The sequence below is a fragment of the Mobula birostris genome, chromosome 20, assembly GCF_030028105.1.
Source record: "Mobula birostris isolate sMobBir1 chromosome 20, sMobBir1.hap1, whole genome shotgun sequence".
NCBI lineage: Eukaryota > Metazoa > Chordata > Chondrichthyes > Myliobatiformes > Myliobatidae > Mobula > Mobula birostris.
In genome coordinates this window covers 12627192-12649364 of record NC_092389.1, presented here as the reverse complement: position 1 = coordinate 12649364, position 22173 = coordinate 12627192, and the positions used below count along the sequence as shown (strand labels likewise).

The 22173-nt window shown below is 41.7% G+C and overlaps 1 protein-coding gene across 3 annotated transcripts in view; it reads right to left on the bottom strand.

Moving 5' to 3' along the window:
• Positions 1-22173, bottom strand: part of ddx6 (DEAD (Asp-Glu-Ala-Asp) box helicase 6) — a 47497-nt gene that overhangs the window by 5779 nt on the left and 19545 nt on the right. For all 3 annotated transcript variants that reach the window (XM_072238152.1, XM_072238154.1, XM_072238153.1), the window contains exons 8-13: positions 12048-12170; positions 6064-6192; positions 5363-5479; positions 4837-4900; positions 1685-1786; positions 1133-1324 (exon numbers count right to left, since the gene is read on the bottom strand). In XM_072238152.1, the coding sequence (XP_072094253.1) occupies positions 1149-1324; positions 1685-1786; positions 4837-4900; positions 5363-5479; positions 6064-6192; positions 12048-12170 (711 nt within the window). In that variant the 3' untranslated portion in view covers positions 1133-1148. The remainder of the gene's footprint in view (positions 1-1132; positions 1325-1684; positions 1787-4836; positions 4901-5362; positions 5480-6063; positions 6193-12047; positions 12171-22173) is intronic.

Genomic DNA, 22173 nt, shown 5'->3' with positions numbered 1-22173 from the left:
TTGTGATAGAATTGGGGGTGGGGGTAACAATGCAACATGTTTTTTGGAAGTGGGGGGGTTGAAGAGAAGCGTAACGGAAATTAGGGAAGGAGGCATAAAAAAACATTAGCAACACAACCACAATCACCAATAGACAATGATCAATTCAGCAGGTTTAGGGAACAAGTGTTGGGTTTTCTAGGCAAGATGGATTGGGAGAAAGAAAAAGTACTTTAGGCAAGTGATGGGACATTTGTCAGAAAGACACAGCAGCTGATCAGATAGAATCAAATCTTTTACGATTGACTTCAAGGAACTTCTTGCAAATGTGGCAGAGGAAGTAGATTGTTAGCAGAGCAAACTCCAAGTTATCTCTGCATTCCATGATCTTGTCAAGTATTAAAAAAAGAAAAAGCTACAGTTATCTGCAGTCTTTGGAATTAGAACAGAGGTCTGAAATTTTCAGTACAGAAAAGGACATAAAAATAAAAGGCAACAGTTTGATTGAGAGAACAGCAGCTTCAAGAATATGATGTTGGCAACAAATGTTAGCCTAATTTTGAAAGAAAGAAAGAATGGAATACAAATTGGAAAGAGAAAGGTGAAACAATGCAAAGAATTGATCAGAAATATAGCCCCGAGCATAAAATAAAGTTAGTAAGATTATTGAATTGACTGTGCGTATGAATTGAGATTACATGGAAAAGAATTTCTAACAGCAAGGTTAGGAAGACAAGTAACAAATTGAGATGAAGTGCCAAATCACAAAGAATGGTTAGTCAATTGGTACAAAGGCCAAGATATCAAAGCAATGTAGAGATCTTAGCAAATTTATAGAACTTGGGTGGGCAGTGGAGAACAAGGCAAAAAGTCAAGGTTGAAGTGTGACAAACCAAAACAGAAAGACAAGATGACTATAAAGTTATCATCTTATCTGCCACAGTAACAGGAATTATTACAGGGAAGGTGAATAGATCTGTAACCTGTTCCTTTAGATACTGATCCCAGATAGCACAAGAGACTTCTGAAGCTTAATAATTATTGGGACAAATAATAGAGTGCACAACTCAATCAATTCTAAATTTAAATGAAGCTGCTTAATAGTAGAATGTCTGATGATTAGTGAGTGGGTGCTGTCAATTTAGTTACTAACCAATTTTAGTCTGAAGTTACTGTTTATCCTCTCCATCTGGCTCACTGTGGTATTCTGCAACATACAGACTTTTATCAATGCTGCCAGGGATGGGCTTGATCTCTGTTCCAAGCTGCTCCTCAATGGCTTTCAGATTAAAGCGGTCATCATATGTGATTAGATTGATTGCAAGGCCCAGATGACCAAATCTTCCTGAAAACAACAATTAAACATTTTTTTTAAAAATTGTAATGAAATAATAAATTGTTGAATTTCAGCATTCTACAATGACAACACAAAAAAAAATCCACCCAATTTGTCTTCCTTTTGGTGGTAATGAACTCAACAGGTTGGAATATTATGACCAATGTCAGAAAATGCTGAATTTACACAATTTTTATAATCACATTACTGAACCAGGGTGTTGCATGTACACACAGAACATATAAATATTCCACAAGACAACATGCAGACACTAGAAGACAATAGTCAAGGGTTGTCCTGAGTACATGTTAACCTGAGAATTACTGCATTGCTAAGCTGCAATTGTGAATAATAAAGGTACGTTCTCACCTGATCTGCCAATGCGATGTAGGTAGGTCTCCGCAATCTTTGGGAAATCAAAATTTATTACAACATTCACAGCTTGGATATCAATACCACGAGTGAACAGATCTGGGGAAAAAAAATGTCAAAGAAATGGAAAGAAGTGGTAGGCACATGTGGAAAAAGAATCTAATCCATTATTTCAGTGCCCTGTAAAAGTATTCAGCCCCCAACCCTTTCTTCACATAAATGAGTATTACAACCAGGGATTTTGATCAATTTAAACTGAGGATTTTTATTTGTGAATCATATGCTCTTCCCCCCCAAACAAGAGCCCCCCCCCAAAAAAGGAACATTGTAAACATGAAAAACTAAAAATTGAAAAACTGAAATGTCAGCAGCTCAAAAGTATTCATCCTACTTTGCTTAGTACTTAGTTGAACCAACTCCTGCAGCTATTACAGCCAGTAGTCTTTTTGGATAATCCCCTATGAGCTTTGCACGACAAGATGGAGCAAGATTTGTTATTCCTCCTTGCAAAATTGCTCAAGTTAGTCAGGGAGCAGTGGTGGATAGCAATCTTGAGGTCTTGCCCAAAACGTTGAATGAGGTGAAGGTCAGGACTCTGGGCCACACAAGGACATCAAATTACTTCATTGAACACCACTCAGTAGTTGATCTGGCAGTGTGCTTTGCTGAAAGACAGACTTCTTCCCCAGTTTAAGTTTTCTGGCAGAGGTTAGCAGGTTTTTAATCCACCAGGGTCTCTATTTGCAGCACTCATCTTCCCATTAATTGGAGGCAGAGTGGAGTGATGATGGTGTGAAACAGCGACTCCTTTGCTTGCAACTTTGGAAACAGTTCTATTTCTATCTTTAATATCTATTTTTCCCTTTCAGGGTTCTTTGAAGACCCTGACCTGAAGTTACACGCTAACTATAGTTCTTTGCAGGAATGGGATCAGCTCTCGGGTTTCATAATTGGCCACTATTCCGCTCGTCAAGGGCTTGGCCCAAGATACAGCTTGGCTTTGGAGACCTAGGGTCTCGGGGCTCTGGAGATGGGCGGATCGAAGGTCGGTGTCGCAGCAGGAGACCCGTGTGCCATCGAAATTTCAGTGGCTGTGTGCCCAGAGACAAGATCTTTGGGCACAGAGCTCAAAAAGAGCAACGTAACTAACTTTTTAAACAAACAACTTGCTGGTTTACGATGTTATGCCTCCCTGCTCACTGTGAAAACGGAGACACCTCCATGCTGGGTGAACAATGTAGTCACTATCTTTACTGTTGCTTTGCTCACGCTTAAGCAGGTACCAATACTTTTTTTTTTGCTGGTGTTGGGGTAGGGAGGGGGGGATTGTTGCTTGCTGCTGCTTATGCACAGGAGGGAGACTTTGGGGTCCTAACATTTAATTGTCATTCATTCTTTGGGGCACTCCTGTTTTCGTGGGTAGATGGATGCAAAGAAAGCGCATTTCAGGATGTATATTGTATACATTTTTCTGACATTAAATGTACCTTTGAAACCCTGACCAGATTTCCAGTCCCTGCTGCTGAAAAGCATCCCCATAGCATTACGCTACCTCCACCATACTTTAGTGGGGATGGTGTTACCTGGCTGATGAACAGTATTAAATTTATGTCACATGTACTGCTTCGTTCTGAGGCCAAAAAGTTCCACTTCAATCTCATCTGATCACAGGACCTTCTTCCACATATATAAAGCAGCTTCTCAGTGACACTTTGCAAAGTCTTTACAGGCAAGGATATGCTTTGCCAGGGCTGCTTCTTTGCCACACATCCACAAATGCCCTTTTTGTGCAAAGCCGTAGATTGTGGAGCCATGAACTTCATCTTCAGCTCACTCAAGAGTGACTGTTGGCATCACAGTAGCCTTTCTTACAAGTGCCATTCTTCTCCGACCAAGTTTAGAGCGCAGCTTGACCTCACCAGCGTGGCTATGGTTTTCATATTGTTTCCGCACTTTTTTCATGATGGTCAGGTTCAGTGCCTTTGAGATGGTCTTGTAACCTTCCCCTGGTTTGTGCTTCTCTATTATCATTTCACTGCTCTTTATCTTCATTTTGGTTTGGTCTGTTGAAAATCTCCAATGCTGTTGGACCTTAGAGGGAGGCATTTATTCTTATGAATTCATTGAAAACAGGTGATCCCCCAAATTTTCTCCATCAACAATCCAGTGAGTTTAAATTATTAAATTGTTGACAGGTTTGAGTATTTCCTTTCAACTTGACGATGCACGTTTTATAGATTAGCTCAAAAATCCTACTTCAATATTTTAAATTTAGAAAACGAGAGCAAAAAAATTTGAAAATAGTCGTGTTTCTGAATACACTTGTGTGGCGCGTGGCCAAGTGGTTAGGGCATTGGTATAGTGATCTGAAGGTCGTGGGTTCCTGCCTCAGCCGAGGCTGTGTGTGTTCCCTTGAGCAGGGCACTTAACCACACAATGCTCCAGTCTACCCAGCTGAGAATGGGTACAGGCAAAAATGCTGGGGTTTAACCTCATGATAGACTGGGTGTCCTATTTGGGGGGGGGGGGGGGGGAGGGGGTCTCGTACTCTCACAGTCGCTTCACGCCATGGAAACCAGCATAAGCACCGGCCTGATAGGCCACAAGGCTCGTGACAGACTTTAATCTGAATATATTTGCAAGGCACTGTATATACATCACACAGATGTATTTTAAGTTCAAAATTTTCTTCTTTTTTTTTTTAAAAACTGGAAATCACTGCAGTAGATAGTTGTTTGTCTCCAACCCACACTACTTGCATAAGGTGGGTTCACATATAGAATTATTTATAGATTTGGAAAATTTAATAAGAAAGCTGATGTATAACTAATATTTTACATCCTCGATTTACGTGTGTCACCCTTATGGGCTTTAAAATGAATCTGTTATCACCACCTGCATAACATGCCAAATTGATTAATTGGTTGAGAGTTAATAAGGAAGGGCCTACAAACTAGATTTTCTTCAAGTACACCCAAGGTGACCAAACAGAACTCATTGCATGTAGATTAAAAAACAAGACTCTTTTCTCCTTCCGGTTGAAAAACTACAAATCTGATAACGCATGTAGAATGATATTAAAGCATGCAAGTCCACAAAAACAAGAGTGGCCTGCCAAAAAGTGCACACCTACAACTATTAATACCTACCAGTGCAAACCAAATTGCGACACATTCCATTTCTAAAGTCATGGAACACACGGTTACGATGTTCCTGTCAAAAGTAACAGACAAATCAATTTAGCTCATGACCATCACTCTATAACACATAGGACTGTGTATTTAAAAACCATCCTGAAAGTGAAATGTCTTTTTTTATACAACGTATATCTTACATTGTCAGTACATTTAATAAGTAACTCAATTAAAAAATAAACAAATAGTGGGTGTCTGCGTGGAGCAAGGGCAAAGATGAAACCCAAAATCTGGACGTAATTCTGAATTGGATGGGTTCCAGGTTCTCAACCCCACCCTCATCTTGTGGAATGAAATCAATTTCTCCTTCCATCCTATACCCTAAGATGATACAATATACAGTATTCAAAAATGGTATATCACAAATTCCTGACAACACTGGAGACAAGCAATTATTTAAGCAATTACCGAGCAGCAAAATTTATCTATTTCTATGAATTGAAAAGAGCAAACTTCTTCCATCTGTACTTTTTAAACTCACCTGCCTCATTTTAGCATGAATGTAGAAGCAGGAATAACCCAACTGAGAGATTTTCTTGGCCAGCAGCTCTACTCGCTGGGAAGAGTTGCAGAATATAATTGACTGGTTAATCTGAAGCTGAAAGTAATAAAAAAACTGTTAGTACAATTTAAGACAATTTTGCAAATACAAAACCTTGTTTCACCTTCTCAGCTGCCATTCTTCAATTTAATAATTAATCACCTGGAGATGCAGCCAATGTTGCTCTTTAAAAAAGGAGCAAAAGACAAACACATGGACACTGCCAGACCCGAGGGCACAGAATGCCATCTCCTCGGAAGTCTCTTGCACCAAGCAATTTCATGCATAGGATAGTATTTAATAACTGATTCACTGCCAAGAACTTTGGAAAAAAATTCCAATTTTGAATATGATTGCAGGTGGAAAACCTTTGCTAAGTGTGTTAGAGGCAACACACATTTGATTATTGATGAAACCAGCTTTCTCTGTCCAACATTAAAAAAAAAAATCACCTTGAGCAGGCCGTCAATAATGTATTGGATAATAGCTTTCATTTGGCATTCATGCCTAGAACCCAAACTTCAATTTCAGCCAAAATATGGTTAGCTACAGGGCCTATTGCTATGTTTATATCACTAACGTAGCCAAAGTTCAAACTATTTTAAATGTTAAAAATCCCACAAACACTTAAATCCTCTTACCCTAGAAAAGAGCGTGTTGAGACAGTGCACTTTCTGCCGTTCTGTAACATAGGCATAGTACTGAGTTACACCTTTCAATGTCAGCTCTTCCATCAAGTTAATTTCATATGGTTTCTGTAGATGTGAGTTCTGCCAAGAGGAGAAAGCAGTGTTTCATGCTCGAGATTATCTGCTTAGTCAGAAGAATCATGCAATAATGGAGCTTGAAACAGAGTCTTAAGTCATTAACACAAAACAGAAACTTGATCAAACTAAAAAAAATCACCAACAGACATTTTTTTCAGTTGCTTACATCAAATTTGAAGTGTTCTCATAACATGCAGCTTTATTCAACTATTTGCACAGGAAGAAAATGGGATAATTAGCTGAAGGACATCCTTCACTACCCTTAAACTACAAATCAGTAACACATTTTTATAGTTATATGTGGACAAGTAACTAAATGCTAATGAAGAACTTGCATGTTATGTTTTGAACAACTTACATTTCCTTTTGAGATGCTTAAACAACTTTTATAAGACACTTAGAAAAACATACAAGAAAAGGTTCAGAGAATACAGGGCAAACAGGACTAGTTTCAGTAAGCATCTTGGTTGGCAAGGATAAGTTGGGCCAAAGTCTTGGCAAATTGCCATAAATGTTGACAATTACAATTTTTTGTAAAAAGCAGGATGTACATATATAATCAGTAAAGTTTCACACAAAATACCTTCAAGATTTCCCACCCTACAGAAAAGGGCTTTAAAAAAAATAGCAATCAGATAGCAATAGTGTATAGTCTGAGACATCAGTTGATCTCAAATATCAAAATTTAGTGCAAATGTGTGATGTCTGGATGTGAAAAGTAGACTACGCAGTAACATTAGCAGTAGTTTATTACTTCTGGATGGTTACGTGAATTGGATAGAACAGCAGCTGGACTTATCAAGGAGCATACAGGAAGCAGTGAGTGTTGAGACGATTAAGGGAGGTGGTCACGCTTTCGGTCAGATGGATGGGAGTCTGAAAGGTAGCATAGAATTTGTGCGCGACTCAAAAAAACAATGTTGGCTAACACTTGGTGGGGGGGGGGGGAGAAGAGAGAGAGAAAGAGAAGGGGGAGGGAGATAAGTAGTTAAAAGTAGCCTTGCCGAAGAAAGTAATGGCAGCAGCCAGATCAGTGGCACCGCAACTGGCTGATTAGTATAGCAGGGACAGTCAAGGACTAGCTGAACAATATGACAGGGGACTCTTTAGTCAGGGGCACAGACAGGTTACTGTGGCCACAAGACTTCAGGATGGCAAGTTGCTGCCCTGGTGCCAGGGTCAAAGACGTCTCCATGTGAGCACGGAACATTCTGAAAGAAGGTGAGCAGCCAAAATTGTGGGACACATTGGTACTAACATAGGAATAAAAAGGTCCCGTTAAGGAAAACTTAGGCAGTTAGAAAGTTAAAAAGGCAGAACCACAGAATTACTCCATGTCATGTGCTAATGAGGCAAGGCATTAAATGCACGGCTAGTGTTGTTGCACGTGTAACACGCTGCAAGGTTTCACTGCTAATGTAATGGCTTCTCTGAAGCATCAATGTTTGGGTTATGACTAGAGGTAACGGGACATATTAGCCAATGAGTGGGATGTTGTTCTTTCTTGTGTGTCTGGGAGCAGCGATTTGAGGGACAGATGAGGAGAGAAGCAAATGGAGAGAGTTGGTAGACCGCCGGACAGAGTGGGCTTGGAGCAAAGGTCCGAAGGTCAGCAACCATCAGAAGAGGTCAATGGTGAATAAACGGCTCCAACGTTTGCGCATTAGACTATTTCATGAGAATGGGCCTCTTGTTTTGCTTCTTTACTAAGCATACTTACGGTGGCGTAGCTGCATCAGTGCCGGACTTCGGGACAAAAGGTCCCGAGTTCGAATCCAGCTGGCTCCCCTGCACACTTTCCATCCGTGCTGGGTTACGAGCTGGTGATCTCTTTGGAAACTCACCTGGCAAACCACTGCTGTAACTTGCCTCGTACGCAGTTCCCCACTACGTCAGAGAGGCGTGGAGGGAAATCATCCACTAACTGGAGAAACTCCAGATGCGACGTACCTTTCCTTACTAACCACATAGTCAAATTAAGAATTATAAAGCTCAATTGTTGAATTGCATAGTGTACTGTTTGTTATTTTGTGGTACTGATTTGTAACAGGGGACATCTTGCAGCATCCACCCAAACGAGATTTATTTTGAAGTCTGGCCAGACGGGGGCTATCATCCCCTATATTAAGCCATTAGCCCAACCCAGTGTTACACACGAGACAAGGCTTCAAGTACATGCATCACTGGGTTCTATTCCAAGCAGCAGCAATATCCTTCTAGAAAGGTTTGCTTGTGCTACTCAAGGGTTTAAAATGACATAATAGCACAACATTTGGGGGAGAGGGGGAAGGAGGAGGGAAAAAGAGGAGAGGAGCGTGGGGTGTGGGATCTAGGACAGTTGTCAGTGTGGAGACATTGAGGAGGAAGGTAGAGAGGAAGAAGAAAGCCCTTAACTCCGAGGTGGAGTCATTAGGATGCCGTCATGACGGCAGTTTTTTAGCAAGCTTTATTTTTTTATGCGTCTGAGTTGCTAGCTCAATGCTCAATCCAGCACGGATAGAAAGTGTGCAAGGGGAGCCGGCTGGATTCGAACTCCGGAGCCTTCGCTCCGAAGTCCGGCACTGATGCCACTACGCCACCAGCCGGCTCAGGAAGGTAGAGGTCAGATCAAATAAATGAGTCAGGGCTAGGTTAATGAACATGGTGGGGCCATGGGTCAAAGTGCATTTATTTCAGGAGCATTATAAGCAACACAAATGAACTTGGGTCCTGGATTAGCCTATAGAACTATACAGGGCATCATGGTGGTGGTGTTGGGTTGCTTGAAGAACATTGAAGTCGATGCCTGGCAGCATCTATCCCAGGTTAGTCAGAGAGGCAAGAGAGTCGACGGTTGGGGGCCAACAGCAATTTTTTCTCCTCTTTAGCCATAGCAAGTACATTATTCAGTTAAAGACAGGCAATAGCGAAACTAGAAAATTGTAGGCTGGTAATCAGTGGTAAGGATATCAGAGGGAAAGATTCTTAAGGATAGGATCTACTCTGACCCAGAAAAACAGATTAGTATGAAGTCATGCATTGCAAACTTGATTGTTATTTTTGATGTTGACAAAGATGATAGATCAGGTTAAGCTAGTAGATGCATACATGAACTTCAGTAAAGCTTCCAACATGGTTCTTCAGTATAGGCTGATCAGGTAGATTAAGGCACATGGGATCCACGGCAACTTGGTAGATTCAATTCAAAAAGTCAAGTAGTCCTGTTGCAGAACTTTTGTTCGGCTACATTTGGAAGACTGCAGTACTTGTTTCCACATTACAGGAAGGATATTGAAGCATTGTGTGCAGAAGAGGTTCATCAGTATACTTATACTTTATTGTGGCCAAACAATTCATACTAGAATGTACAATCATCACAGCGATATTTGATTCTGCGCTTCCTGCTCCCTGGATTACAAATCAATAGTAAATATTAAAAATTTAAATTATAAATCATAAATAGAAAATAGAAAAATGTAAAGTAAGGTAGTGGAAAAAAACTGAGGCAGGTCCAGATAGTTGGAAGGTACGGCCCAGATCCAGGTCAGGTCTTATCACAGATAGAAAGAAGCTGTTCCCAAATCCAGCCGTACTAGTCTTCAAGCTCCTGAGCCTTCTCTCCGAGGGAAGAGAGAGGAAAAGTGTGTTGGCTGGGTGGGTCGTGTCCTTGATTATCCTGGCAGCACTGCTCTGACAGCTTGCGGTGTAAAGTGAGTCCACAGACGGAAGATTGGTTTGTGTGATGTGCTGCGCTGTGTTCTCGATCTTCTGCAGCTTCTTCTGGTCTTGGACAGGACAACTTCCATACCAGGTTGTGATGCACTCTAGAAGAATGCTTTCTACGGTGCATCTATAAAAATTAGTGAGGGCTTTAGGGGACAGGCCAAATTTCTTTAGTTTTCTCAGGAAGTAAACGCGCTGGTGGGCCTTCTTGGCAGTGGACTCTGCTTGGTTGGACCAAGTCAGGTCATTTGTGATATTGACCCCGAGGAACTTGAAGCTTTTGACCTGTTCCACTTGCGCACCACTGATGTAAATTGGGTCGTGCGGTCCGCTACTCCTCCTGAAGTCAACAACCAATTCCTTCGTCTTGCTGACATTGAAGGATAGGTTATTGTCTTCGCACCATGCCACCAGGTTCTTAATTTCCCCTCTGTACTCAAACTCATCATTACCCGAGATACGGCCTACAATTGTGGTGTCATCAGCAAACTTGTATACTGAGTTCGATGGAAACTTGGCTACACAATCATGGGTGTACAGTGAGTACAGCAGGGGGCGGAGTACACAGCCTTGTGGGGCACCGGTGCTCAGAGTGATTGTAGAGGAGAGCTCGTCCCCAATTTTTTTTTTCTATTAAAAACAGCCTGAGTCCTGAATGTGAGGAAGTTGAAGATCCAGCTGCAGATCTGAGTGCCAAGGCCCAGGTTCCGGAGCTTAGGAATCAGTTTATTTAGAATGATGGTATTAAAGGCAGAGCTGTAGTCAATGAAAAGGAGCCTTATGTATGTGTCTTTATTTTCCAGGTGTTCTAAGGAGGAATGTAGGGCCAGAGAGATGGCATCTGCCATTGACCTGTTGCTCCGGTAGGCGAATTGCAAAGTGTTGAGGTTGACCAGTAAGCTGTGGTTGATGTGTGCCATAACCAATCGCTCGAAGCACTTCATAGCAATTGATGTCAGAGCCACAGGTCGATAGTCATTCAGACATGCCACCTTGCTCTTCTTCAGCACTGGGATTATTGTTGCCTTCTTAAAACATGAGGGGATTTTAGACTGATGCAAGGAGCAGCTGAAGAGGTCAGCAAACACTCCAGCTAGCTCACTTGCACAGGTCCGGAGAACCCGTACTGGGACGCCATCTGGGCCCATCGCCTTCCTTGGATTTATCTTCAGGAAGGCCCTTCTAACGTCCTCCTCGGTGATAATGAATCTCCATGCCACCATGTCCAGTTCATCCGGAGGGAGCGGGACGCTCTTCTGTTCGAATCTTGCCTAGAATACGTTAAGTTCGTCAGGAAGAGAAGCGCCACAGTTATTGATATTCCCAGCCTTTTCTTTGCGCCCAGTGATCTCATTTAGACCCTGCCATAGTCTACTGGCATCCCCCTGGTTAGCCTTGGCTTCCAACTTGGCTCGATATTGCCCTTAGCGCCCTTAATGGCTTTCCGGAGTTCACGCCTGGATTCCGCGTATGTTGCCTGATTTGACAGCATTAGCTAAAAGCAGAGTTTGGACTAACTTGGATTTTCTCTGAAGTATCAGAGGCTGAAGGGTGACACAATTAAAATTATATGAAATTATGAGACAGGAAATAGTCTTTTGCCCAGCATGGAAATGTCAAATGTGATGGGAGGAAAGTTTAAAGGAGATCAACTTGGCGAGTCTTTCACACCCCTCCCCCACCCCCCAACCAAAATCACAGGGGATTAGGTGCCTGGAATACTCTTCCAGGGCAAGTAATGGAAGCAGATACAACAGCAAAGTTTGAGGCATTTCAAAAAGCACATGGCTTGGCAGGGAATGGAGGGATACAAATTAGTAGACAGATGCTCAGTTTAAATTGGCATGATGTCCTTAGACATTGAATTGAAGGGCCACTTTCTGTGCTGTGTTCCAATCTTCTTTCAGTACCATGAAAACGATGCAAGTTAATACTCTTCCCAATGTAACTTCTACTTACTATACAGGAGAAGAGCAATTGAGAATGCACTTAAATTAGACAAAAGTTTTATCAGTCATCTGGTGGGATAAGCAAGATGGCTGTCTCTTCCCACGTATTACAAATGCATTGTTTACATAACTGAATGAAAGATCCACATGCAAGAGAATGGCTCCAGTATAAAACCAGTTTTGTTGAGACAAGTGATAGATTCTTACCATGAATTTCTGTACACTGAGTGGGAACGTGGCAGAGTAAAGCAAGATCTGTCTGGTTCTTGGTAATGTAGAAATTATATCCTCCATCATCTGTACAAAGTCCTGTGACAGTAGCTTATCTGCCTAAATGAATAGTCCAGGAAAACCCAGTGTTAAACTTCCACTATTGCAGATCAGAATCACACAGCCAGGCATTTAGATAAAAAGTTAAAAACAAAGTATAACAAACCATCTATAGTTACTGTTTCACTAGCAAGTGGTGTGTGTGTGTGTGTGTGTGTGTGTGTGTGTGTGTGTGTGTGTGTGTGTGTGTGTGTGTGTGTGTGTGTGTGTGTGTGTGTGTGTGTGTGTGTGTGTGTGTGTGTGTGTGTGTGTGTGTGTGTGTGTGTGTGTGTGTGTTTGTGTGTATGTATATGTATAATATATACACACACACACACGATTCTGCAGATGCTGGAAATCTTGAGCAACTTACCAAAAAGTGGAGGAACTCAAGTCAGACAGCATCTATGGAGCAGAATAAAAGAATTGGTCCATACCTCCCTCTACTGCCATGATGAGGCCAGACTCAGATTAAAGAAGCAATATCTCATTTTGTCTTGAGTAGCCTCCAACTTGATGGTGTGAACATCAATTTATCTAACTTCTGGTAATTTCTGCACCCCCCCCCCCCCTTCCTTTAGATCATTAGACACGGCAGCAGAATTAGACCACTCAGCAAATAGTCTGGTCCACCATTCATCATGCTTGATTTGTTAACTCTCAACCCAGTTCTCCTGTCTTCTCCCTGTAACCTTTGATGCCTTGATTAATGAAGAACCTATCAACCTCTGCTTTAAATATACTCAATGAGTTGTCCTCCACAGCTGTCCGTGGCATTGAATTACAAAGATCACTCCTTCTGGCTAAAATAAATTCCTTCTCATTTGTTCTAAATGGATGGCTCTCTGAGGCTGTACCTTTTGGTTGAAGACTCCCCCACTAGAAACATCCTCTCCATTCCCACAGTCCAGACCTTTCAACATTCAATAGGTTTCAATAAGATCTCTTCTCCCCCCACCCCAAGTCTTCTAAACTGGTGAGTCAAACACTCATAGATTAACCCTTTCATTCCAAGAATCAATCTCATGAATCTCTTCTGGACCCTCTCCAGTGCCGGCACATCTTTTCTTAGACAAGGGGCCCAAAACTGCTCACAATACCGTCCAACCAATGCCTTTAAGTCTCAGCATGACATCCTTGCTTTTATAGTCTCATCCTCTCAAAATGAATGCTAACATTTCATTTGTCTCGTACTGCAAGCTAACCTTTACAGAATCCTGCACGAGCACTCCCAAGTCCCTTTGCACCTCTGAATTTTTGAATTTTCTCCCTATTTAGAAAAACTCTACACCTTTACCCCTTGTACCAAAGTGCATTACCATATACTTCCCTGCACTATATTGCATCTACCACTTTGCCCATTCTCTTAATCTGCTCAAGTCCTGCAGACCTCCCACTTCAACACTACCTGCCCTCCATTCATCTTTGTATCATCAACAAACTTTTCCACAGAGCCATCAATTCCATCATCCAAATCTCTGATATAATGTGAAAAGCAGCAATCCGAATGCAGACCCCTGCAGAACACCACTCATCACAGGCAACCTTTCCAGCAGTCTAATATGTACTCTCTCCTCTTGTATCCAAAATACCTCTTCCTATCCTCTAGATATTTTTGGCTAACTTACCTTCATATACATGTCCTGACGAAGGGTCTCAGCCTGAAACGTCGACTGTACCTCTTCCTATAGATGCTGCCTGGCCTGCTGCATTCACCAGCATTTTTTGTGTGTGTTGCTTACCTTCATATTTCATCTTTTTTTGGCTGCCTCAGTTGGTTTTTAAAAACTTCCCAATCATCTAATTTTCCACTAATTTCTGCTCTATTATATACCCTCTCTTTTACTTGGAAGTCAAAGACACATACCTCATCAGCCATGGTTGCATCACCCTGTCTTTAGAATGCTTCTTTGGGATGTATCCATCATGCACCTTTAGAACTGCTCCCAGAAACTCCACCCATGGCTGTTCTGCCATCAACCCTGCTAGTGTCCCCTTCCAATTAATTTTGGACAGCTCCTCTCTCATGTTTCTAATTCTTTTTACTCCATTGTAATACATCTGATTTTAGCTTCTCCTTCTCAAATTGCAGGATGAAACATATGACCACTGCCTAAGGATTCCTTTACCTTAAACTCCCTAATCAAATCTGGCTCATCACACAACACCCAATCCAGAATTCCCTTTCACTTCGTGGGCTCAACCACCAGCTGCTCTTAAAAGCCATCTTGAAGGTATTCTACAAATTCCCTCTTGAAATCCAGCACCAACCTGATTTTCCCTAATCTACCTACATATTGAAATCCCCCCATAGATACAAGATTACCCTCATTACATTTCCATTTGAAATTAATATCCCACATCTTGGCTATTGTTTGGGGACCTGCATATAACTGCTATCAGGGCCTTTTTATTCTTGCAGTTTCTTAACTCTATAAGGATCCTTTTTTTTTGGATCCCATTTGATTTCATTATTTTTTTTTAAAACAAACAGGGCCACCCTACTCCCTCTGCCTACCTGCATTGCCTTATGATACAAGGTACATCCTTGGATGTTAAGCTCCCAATGATCTTCTTTCAGCCAGATTTCAGTGATGCCCACAACGTCATACCTACCAATCTCTAACCACACAAGATCTATTTAACTTTTTCAGTATACTGCATGCATTCAAATATAACACCTTCAGACCTGTCTTCACCCTTTTCAATTTTACTCATGTTAAAAATCAAAAATTCATTCTCCATTATCACCACTTCTCTATTATCCCTATTATCACCTCTTCTCACCTGCCCATTACCTCCTTCTGATGTCCCTTCCCTTTCTTCCATGGTCCACTGTATTCTCCCATCAGATTCCTCCCCCTCCCTTTATCTCTTCCACTCATCTCCTAGCTTCTTACTTCATCACCCCTCCCCTGGTTTCACCTATCACCTGTCAGCTTTTACACCTTCTCCTGTGCCCTCACTTTCTTTTTCTAGCCTCATTGCCCTTCCTTTCCAGTCCTGAAGGGAAACATCAACTGTTTATTCCTCTCCATTGATGTTGCCTAAATTGGCGAGTTCCTCCCTGCATTTTGCGTGCACTGCTCACATTACGGAACAAGTTCCAGTGAAGTAGTGGAAGCGTATAGCATAATTTATTAGAGTGCTAAGACAAACCTCAAAATAACTTTGGAAATAGTAACTGTGACAAATAATTGCAGGCAGTTTAAGAAAACAGTGAGATAATTTCCAAAAACCCCATACTATCTTGAAGTCAATTACTACAGTTCGAAGAAATGTTATATTATCCCTCTATTGGAGTAGTAGAACGCAAGCTAGATAAACATGAAATTACAAACCACGCTATCTCAAGATCAGTATTACCCATTCTCAACTGTCCTTGAACCAAGCAGCTGTTATTTAATGAGCAATTTAAAAATCAAATTAATTGGTGTGGTTCCAGAGTTAAGTACTGAACAGACCAATAGGACTGGCAAATGTTTCCTTCTCTCAGGAACTATAGTGAATCAAAAACAATTTTAAAAAAAAATCAGCTTAAGAGGAATTCAGAAGCTTGATAGCCACTACTACTAATGTTAGCTTTTTTGTTCCAGATTAACTAAATTCCATAGCTATCCTGGGATCCAAATTCATCCAATAACACAAATGTACCATTTTAATACAAACTTAAAAGGCTGGAAACGCACAGGTCAGGCAGCACCTATGGGAAAAATTAGGTCAAAGACCCATGATAGCAATTTCTATTTTGCTTTCAGATTTCCAGCATCTGCAATTTTCAACATACATATTCTGATAACATTTATTAGCCTCAATCTCATTGGTTTTCCCAAATTGTGGCATGCCCAGACCCAAGAGCTGCTGCAATCTACCACCAAGTTACCCAGCTCCAATCAATGAACTTTAAGAGGCAGACACAAAGCTTCTACTGCTTAATAAAAAGTCACAGCCTTGGTAGCCACCTTAGCGAGCCCGCTTTGTTGTAAGCAATTAACCCAATGTCTAAGTATTTTTCCTACTTGCAAACCTCGAGACAGCCTAGTGGGGGCAACCATTTTGTAAATGGATGTTTTGAGGTCAAAGTGCTTAGCTTGAAGTCCAAGTTCAAATGCTTTGATGAAAGAAGCTTAGCAGTAACAAGGCGAGTTAAGGCAAAAATCTCTTTTTCTGCGTCAGTACTAACTTGAAGTAGAAATAGCAGTAACTGAGTGGATGCTCCCCAAAAGTACCCTTGATGACTCTTTGCTGGAAGTGTGGCCAACTACAGCTCCTCTCAAACCACTTTCAAGGTCTCTACAATATGTTCTCAGTATTATTGTTTCTTTTTTGCACATTGGTTGTCATTGTGTAGGTTTTCATCGACTCTATTGTACTACTTGTTCTACTGTGAATGCTTGCAAGAAAATGAATCTCAGGGTAGTACATGGTGATGTACACACAGTTTGATAGTAAATTTACTTTGAACTTAGATGGGTTGGAGGGATAGCGGACTGAGGAGCATACAGGAACTAGAAAGCAGATAGGATTTTCAGGGAGCCATAGGTTCAGCCAAGTAGATGTGGGATGGCTAAGGGGGGGGGGGGGCATGTGTCCCTTGTGGCTATTCCCCTCTAACAAATATAAGATTTAGAATGCTCGGTGGGGTGGGAGAGGAACTGGCTTCTCAGAATAACAGCAGCAAACAGCCACATCAGTGGCACCATGACTAGTTGCTGTACAGCAGGGAAGGTCAAAGTCTAGATGAGCAGTATAAGATGTTCTATTGTCAGCTGGAACAAAGGCATTTTTGTGGTAGCAAATGAGACTCCAAGATGGTGTGTAGTCTCCCTGCTGCCAGGGAGAAGGATGTTTTGAGAACGTAGATGATATTCTGAAAGGAAAGGGCGAGCAGCCAAAACTTGGGGTTCACATTGATACTAATGACATAGGCAGGAAGAGAAACAAGGTCCTGTATAGGAAGTTAGATAGGAGTTTTCAAAAAGCAGGACAACCAGAGTTGTAAACTGAGAATTATTCCCCGTGGAACATGCTAGCAAGGCCAAAAATAGAAGATGGTACATGGCTAAAGAGATCATGTAGGAGGGAATGTTTCACACAATTACATTATTGGCATTTTCTCCATACACCTCAACTGAAGCAGCACTAATGTCTTTGCAGCTAATGCTACTTGGGAGGGTTTGAGCTATTGTAGCAGGAGTATGGGAACCAGAGCAGTAGCTCACCAGATGGAATGATAAGGAGAGAGTAGACGTTAAGTCAAGTAAGACCAATAACATAAAGAAGCAGGTTCAGGATAATGAACACAGCAGGAAATATCTGGCAAGGCTGATGAGTTTGGAGCCCAAGCTGGGACATTGAACTACAATATTGTAGTCATTACAGGTATTTGGTTGAGCTGGTAGCTCAATGTTCCATGCACACATATTTTAAACGGGACAGAAAGGGTTGTAAAAGTAATTAATATTTTGCATTAATGATTAGGGAGAACATCAATGCCATCTTGGAGGGATCATTCAGTGAGGTCATATGGGTAGAATTCATGAATAAAGATGCAATCACTAAATTATATTGAAGGCCTCCCAAAGCCAATGGCAGTTAGGGGAACAAAGATGCAGGCAGAGCAAAACAAAAAAAAACAAACAGGATAGTTCTACTGTATGACTTAATTTCCATAAGACCATAAGACAAAGGAGCAGAAGTCGGCCATTTGGCCCATAGAGTCCGCTCCGCCATTTTATCATGAGCTGATCCATTCTCCCATTTAGTCCCACTCCCCCACCTTCTCACCACAACCTTTGATGCCCTAGCGACTCAGATACCTATCAATCTCTGCCTTAAGTACACCCAATGACTTGGCCTCCGCTGCCACCCATGGCAATAAATTCCACAAATTCACCACCCTCTGGCTAAAAAAATTTCTTTGCATCTCTGTTCTGAATGGGCAACCTTCAATCCTTAAGTCATGCACTCTCGTACTAGACTTCCCCACTACGGGAAACAACTTTGCCACATCCACTCTGTCCATGCCTTTCAACATTCAAAATGTTTCTATAAGGTCCCCCCTTCATTCTTCTAAACTCCGAGGAATACAGTCCAAGAGTGGACAAATGTTCCTCTTATGTTAACCCTCTCATTCCCAGAATCATTCTAGTGAATCTTCTCTGTACTCTCTCCAACATCAGCACACCTTTTCTTAAATAAGGAGACCAAAACTGCCCACAGTACTCCAAGTGAGGTCTTACCAATGCCTTGTAGAGCCTCAACATCACATCTCTGCTCCTATACTCTACTCCTCTAGAAATGAATGCCAACATTGCATTCGCCTTCTTCACCACCGACTCAACCTAGAGGTTAACCTTAAGGGTATCCTGCACGAGGACTCCCAAGTCCTGTTACATCTCAGAACTTTGAATTCTCTCCCTACTTAAATAATAGTCTGCCCGTTTATTTCTTCTGTCAAAGTGCATAACCACACACTTTCCAACATTGTATTTCATTTGCCACTTCTTTCCTCATTCTTCCAATCTATCCAAGTTTCTCTGCAGACTCTGTTTCCTCAGCACTACCAGCCCCTCCACCTATCTTTGTATCATGAGCAAACAGCCACAAAGCCATCTATTCCATAATCCAAATCATTGATGTACAACATAAAAAGAAGCAGCCCTAACAAGGACCTGTGTGGAACACCACTGGTAACTGGCAGCCAACCAGAATAGGATCCCTTCATTCCCACTCTGTTTCCTGCCAATCAGCCAACGCTCTACCCACGTATGTAACTTTCCCATAATTCCAGGGGCTCTTATCTTGTTAAGCAGCCTCATGTGTGGCACCTTGTCAAAGGCCTTCTGAAAGTCCAAATATACAACATCTACTGCATCTCTCTTGTCTAGCCTGCTTGTAGTTTCCTCAAAAAATTGTAATAGGTTTGTCAGGCAGGATTTTCCTTGAAGGAAACCATGCTGAGTTCTGCCTATCTTGTCATATGTACTCCGTAAACTCATCCTTGACAATAGACTCCAACAACTTCCCAACCACCGATGTCAAGCTAACAGGTCTATAATTTCCTTTTTGCTTCCTTGCCCCCTTCTTAAATAGAGTGACATTTGCAATCTTCCAGTCCTCTGGAACCATGCCAGAATCTATTGACTTTTGAAAGATCATTGCTAATGCCTCCGCAATCTCCACAGCTACTTCCTTCAGAACACGAGGGTGCATTCCATCTGGTCCAGAAGATTTATCTAACCTTAGATTATTCAGCTTCCTGAGTACTTCCTCTGTCGTAACTGTGACTGCGCACACTTCTCTTCCCTGCCACCCTTGAGTGTCCGGTATACTGCTGATGTCTTTCTCAGTGAAGACTGATGCAAAATACTCGTTCAGTTCCTCCACCATCTCCTTATCTCCCATTACAATTTCTCCAGCGTCATTTTCTATCGGTCCAATATCTACTCTCACCTTATCTTTTACTCTTTATATACTTGAAAAAGCTTTTAGTATCCTCTTTGATATTATTTGCTAGCTTCCTTTCATAGTTCATATTTTCCCTCTTAATGACCTTCTTGGTTTCCTTTTATACACATCAAAGTTGCTGGTGAATGCAGCAGGCCAGGCAGCAACTTTAATGTGTATTGCTTAAATTTCCAGCATTTGCAGAATTCTGTGTGTTTTGGTTTCCTTTTGTAAGCTTTTTAAAAAAAAACACACTTCCCAATCCTCTGTCTTCCCACTAATTTTTGCTTCCTTGTATGCCCTCTCCTTTGCTTTAACTTTGGCTTTGACTTCTCTTGTCAGCCATGGTTGCATCCTTTTTCCATTCGAAAATTTCTTCTTTTTTGGAATATACCCGTCTTGCACCTTCCTCACTTCTTGTATAAACTCCAACCACTGCTGCTCTGCCGTCCTTCCCGCTAGTGTCCCTTTCCAGTCAACTTTGGCCAGTTCCTCTCTCATGCCACTGTAATTTCCTTTACTCCACTGAAATACCGACACATCGGATTTTGGCTTCTCTCTTTCAAATTTCACAGTGAACTCAATCATGTTATGATCACTGCCTCCTAAGGGTTTCTTCACCTCAATCTCTCTAATCACCTCCAGTTCATTACACAATACCCAATCCAGTACAGCCGATCCCCTAGGGGGCTCAACAACAAGCTGTTCTAAAAAGTCATCTCGCAGACATTCTACAAATTCTCGAGATCCAGTGCCGACCCGATTTTCCCAATCCACTCGCATGTTAAAATCCCCCACAATTATCATAACACTGCCCTTCTGACAAGCCTTTTCTATTTCCTGTTGTAATTTGTAGTCCACATCACTGCAGCTGTTTAGAGGACTGTATATAACTGCCACCAGGATCCTTTTACCCCTGCGATTTCTTAGCTCAACCCATAAAGATTCTGCACCTTCCAACCCTATGTCACCTCTTTCTAATGATTTGATATCATTTCTTACCAATAAAGCCACGCCACCCCCTCTGCCTACCTACCTATCCTTCCAATACACCGTGTATCCTTGGGCATTCAGCTCCCAGAGACATGCATCCTTTAGCCACGTCTCAGTGATGGCCACAATATCATACCTGCCAATCTGTAGCTGTACGACAAAATCATTCACCTGATTCCTTATGCTGCGTGCATTTAAGTATAACACCTTAAGACCAGTATTTGATACTTTTTGCTTTGATTGCACTGCAACTCATCCCAATGGCTGCAAATTTGTCCCATCACCTGCCTGTCTTTCCCGACATCTTTACTGCTCACTATCTTAGTTTTATTTCTGTTTTTCCCTTACTCCACTCTATCATTCCGGTTCCCAACCCCCTGCCAAATTAGTTTAAACCCTAACAGCTCTATTAAACCTTCCCGCTAGGATATTGGTCCCTTTCGGGTTCAGGTGTAACCCATTCATTTTGAACAGGGAATACTTCCCCCAGAAGAGATCCCAACGATCTAAAAATCTGAAGCCCTGCCCCCTGCACCAGTCTCTCAGCCACGCATTTATCTGCCTGATCCTACTATTCTTGCCCTCGCTAGCACGTGGCACAGGTAGCAATCTCGAGATTACTACCCTGGAGGTCCCGCTTCTCAGCTTCCTTCCTAACTCTTGGAAATCTCTCTTCAGGACCTCCTCCTTTCTCCTATCTATGTCATTGGTACCAACATGTACCAAAACAACTGGCTGCTCGCCCCCTCCCTTCAGAATATTCTCCCAATATTTCCCCCAATATTGAAAGCAATTCCCTTAATGCTTGAAGATTAGATGGGGCAGAATCTGTTGGGCACATGCAGAACAGTTTCTTAAAATATTATCAATAATTCAAGGGATGGGGCTGTACTCTGCCTTAAATGGTGGAGAATGAACTAGGTCAAGTTTTTGAAGGGCCAATGAGGCAAACTTTTGAGATACTTTTGGATTAGGATAAGACAGATCCTCAAGAAAAAGTGATAAATTTGGGGATGGTCAACTACAACAGTTTTATGCAGGAGCTGGGGAGAGTAGATATGGGACAGCTAGGAGGATAAAGTTACATTTATTATGTGGGAGTCTTTTCTGGAGGGTTTTGGATTCAAGATCAGGAAAATTGAAAAAAGAAACATTCTGAACCAGTATGTTCCTGTGAGGATGAAAGATAAAGATGGCAAGATTCAGGAAGCTTGGATGATGAGAGATAGCAAGTTTAGCCAAAGTAAAAACATATGCAACATTTAGAAAACTAAAATCAATGTCGCTAATAATAAATTAGGAAAGAAATCATTAGGAAGGCTTAAAGTGGTCACAAAGTAGTCCTCAGCCTACAGTATTAAGGAGAATCTGGCATTTTATCTGTACATTCAGAACAATTGACAGCAGCTAAGGAAAAGGCAAAAGGAGGGAACCTATCCATGGAGTTAAAGTGGGCAAGGTCCTTAATGAATATTTTGCACAAGTATTCATCAAGGAAAAAAACTTGAATGGTGGTGAGATTATGAAGGAGGATGCTGATATTGTAGTGCACATCAACATTAACAAACTAGCATTGAGTGTC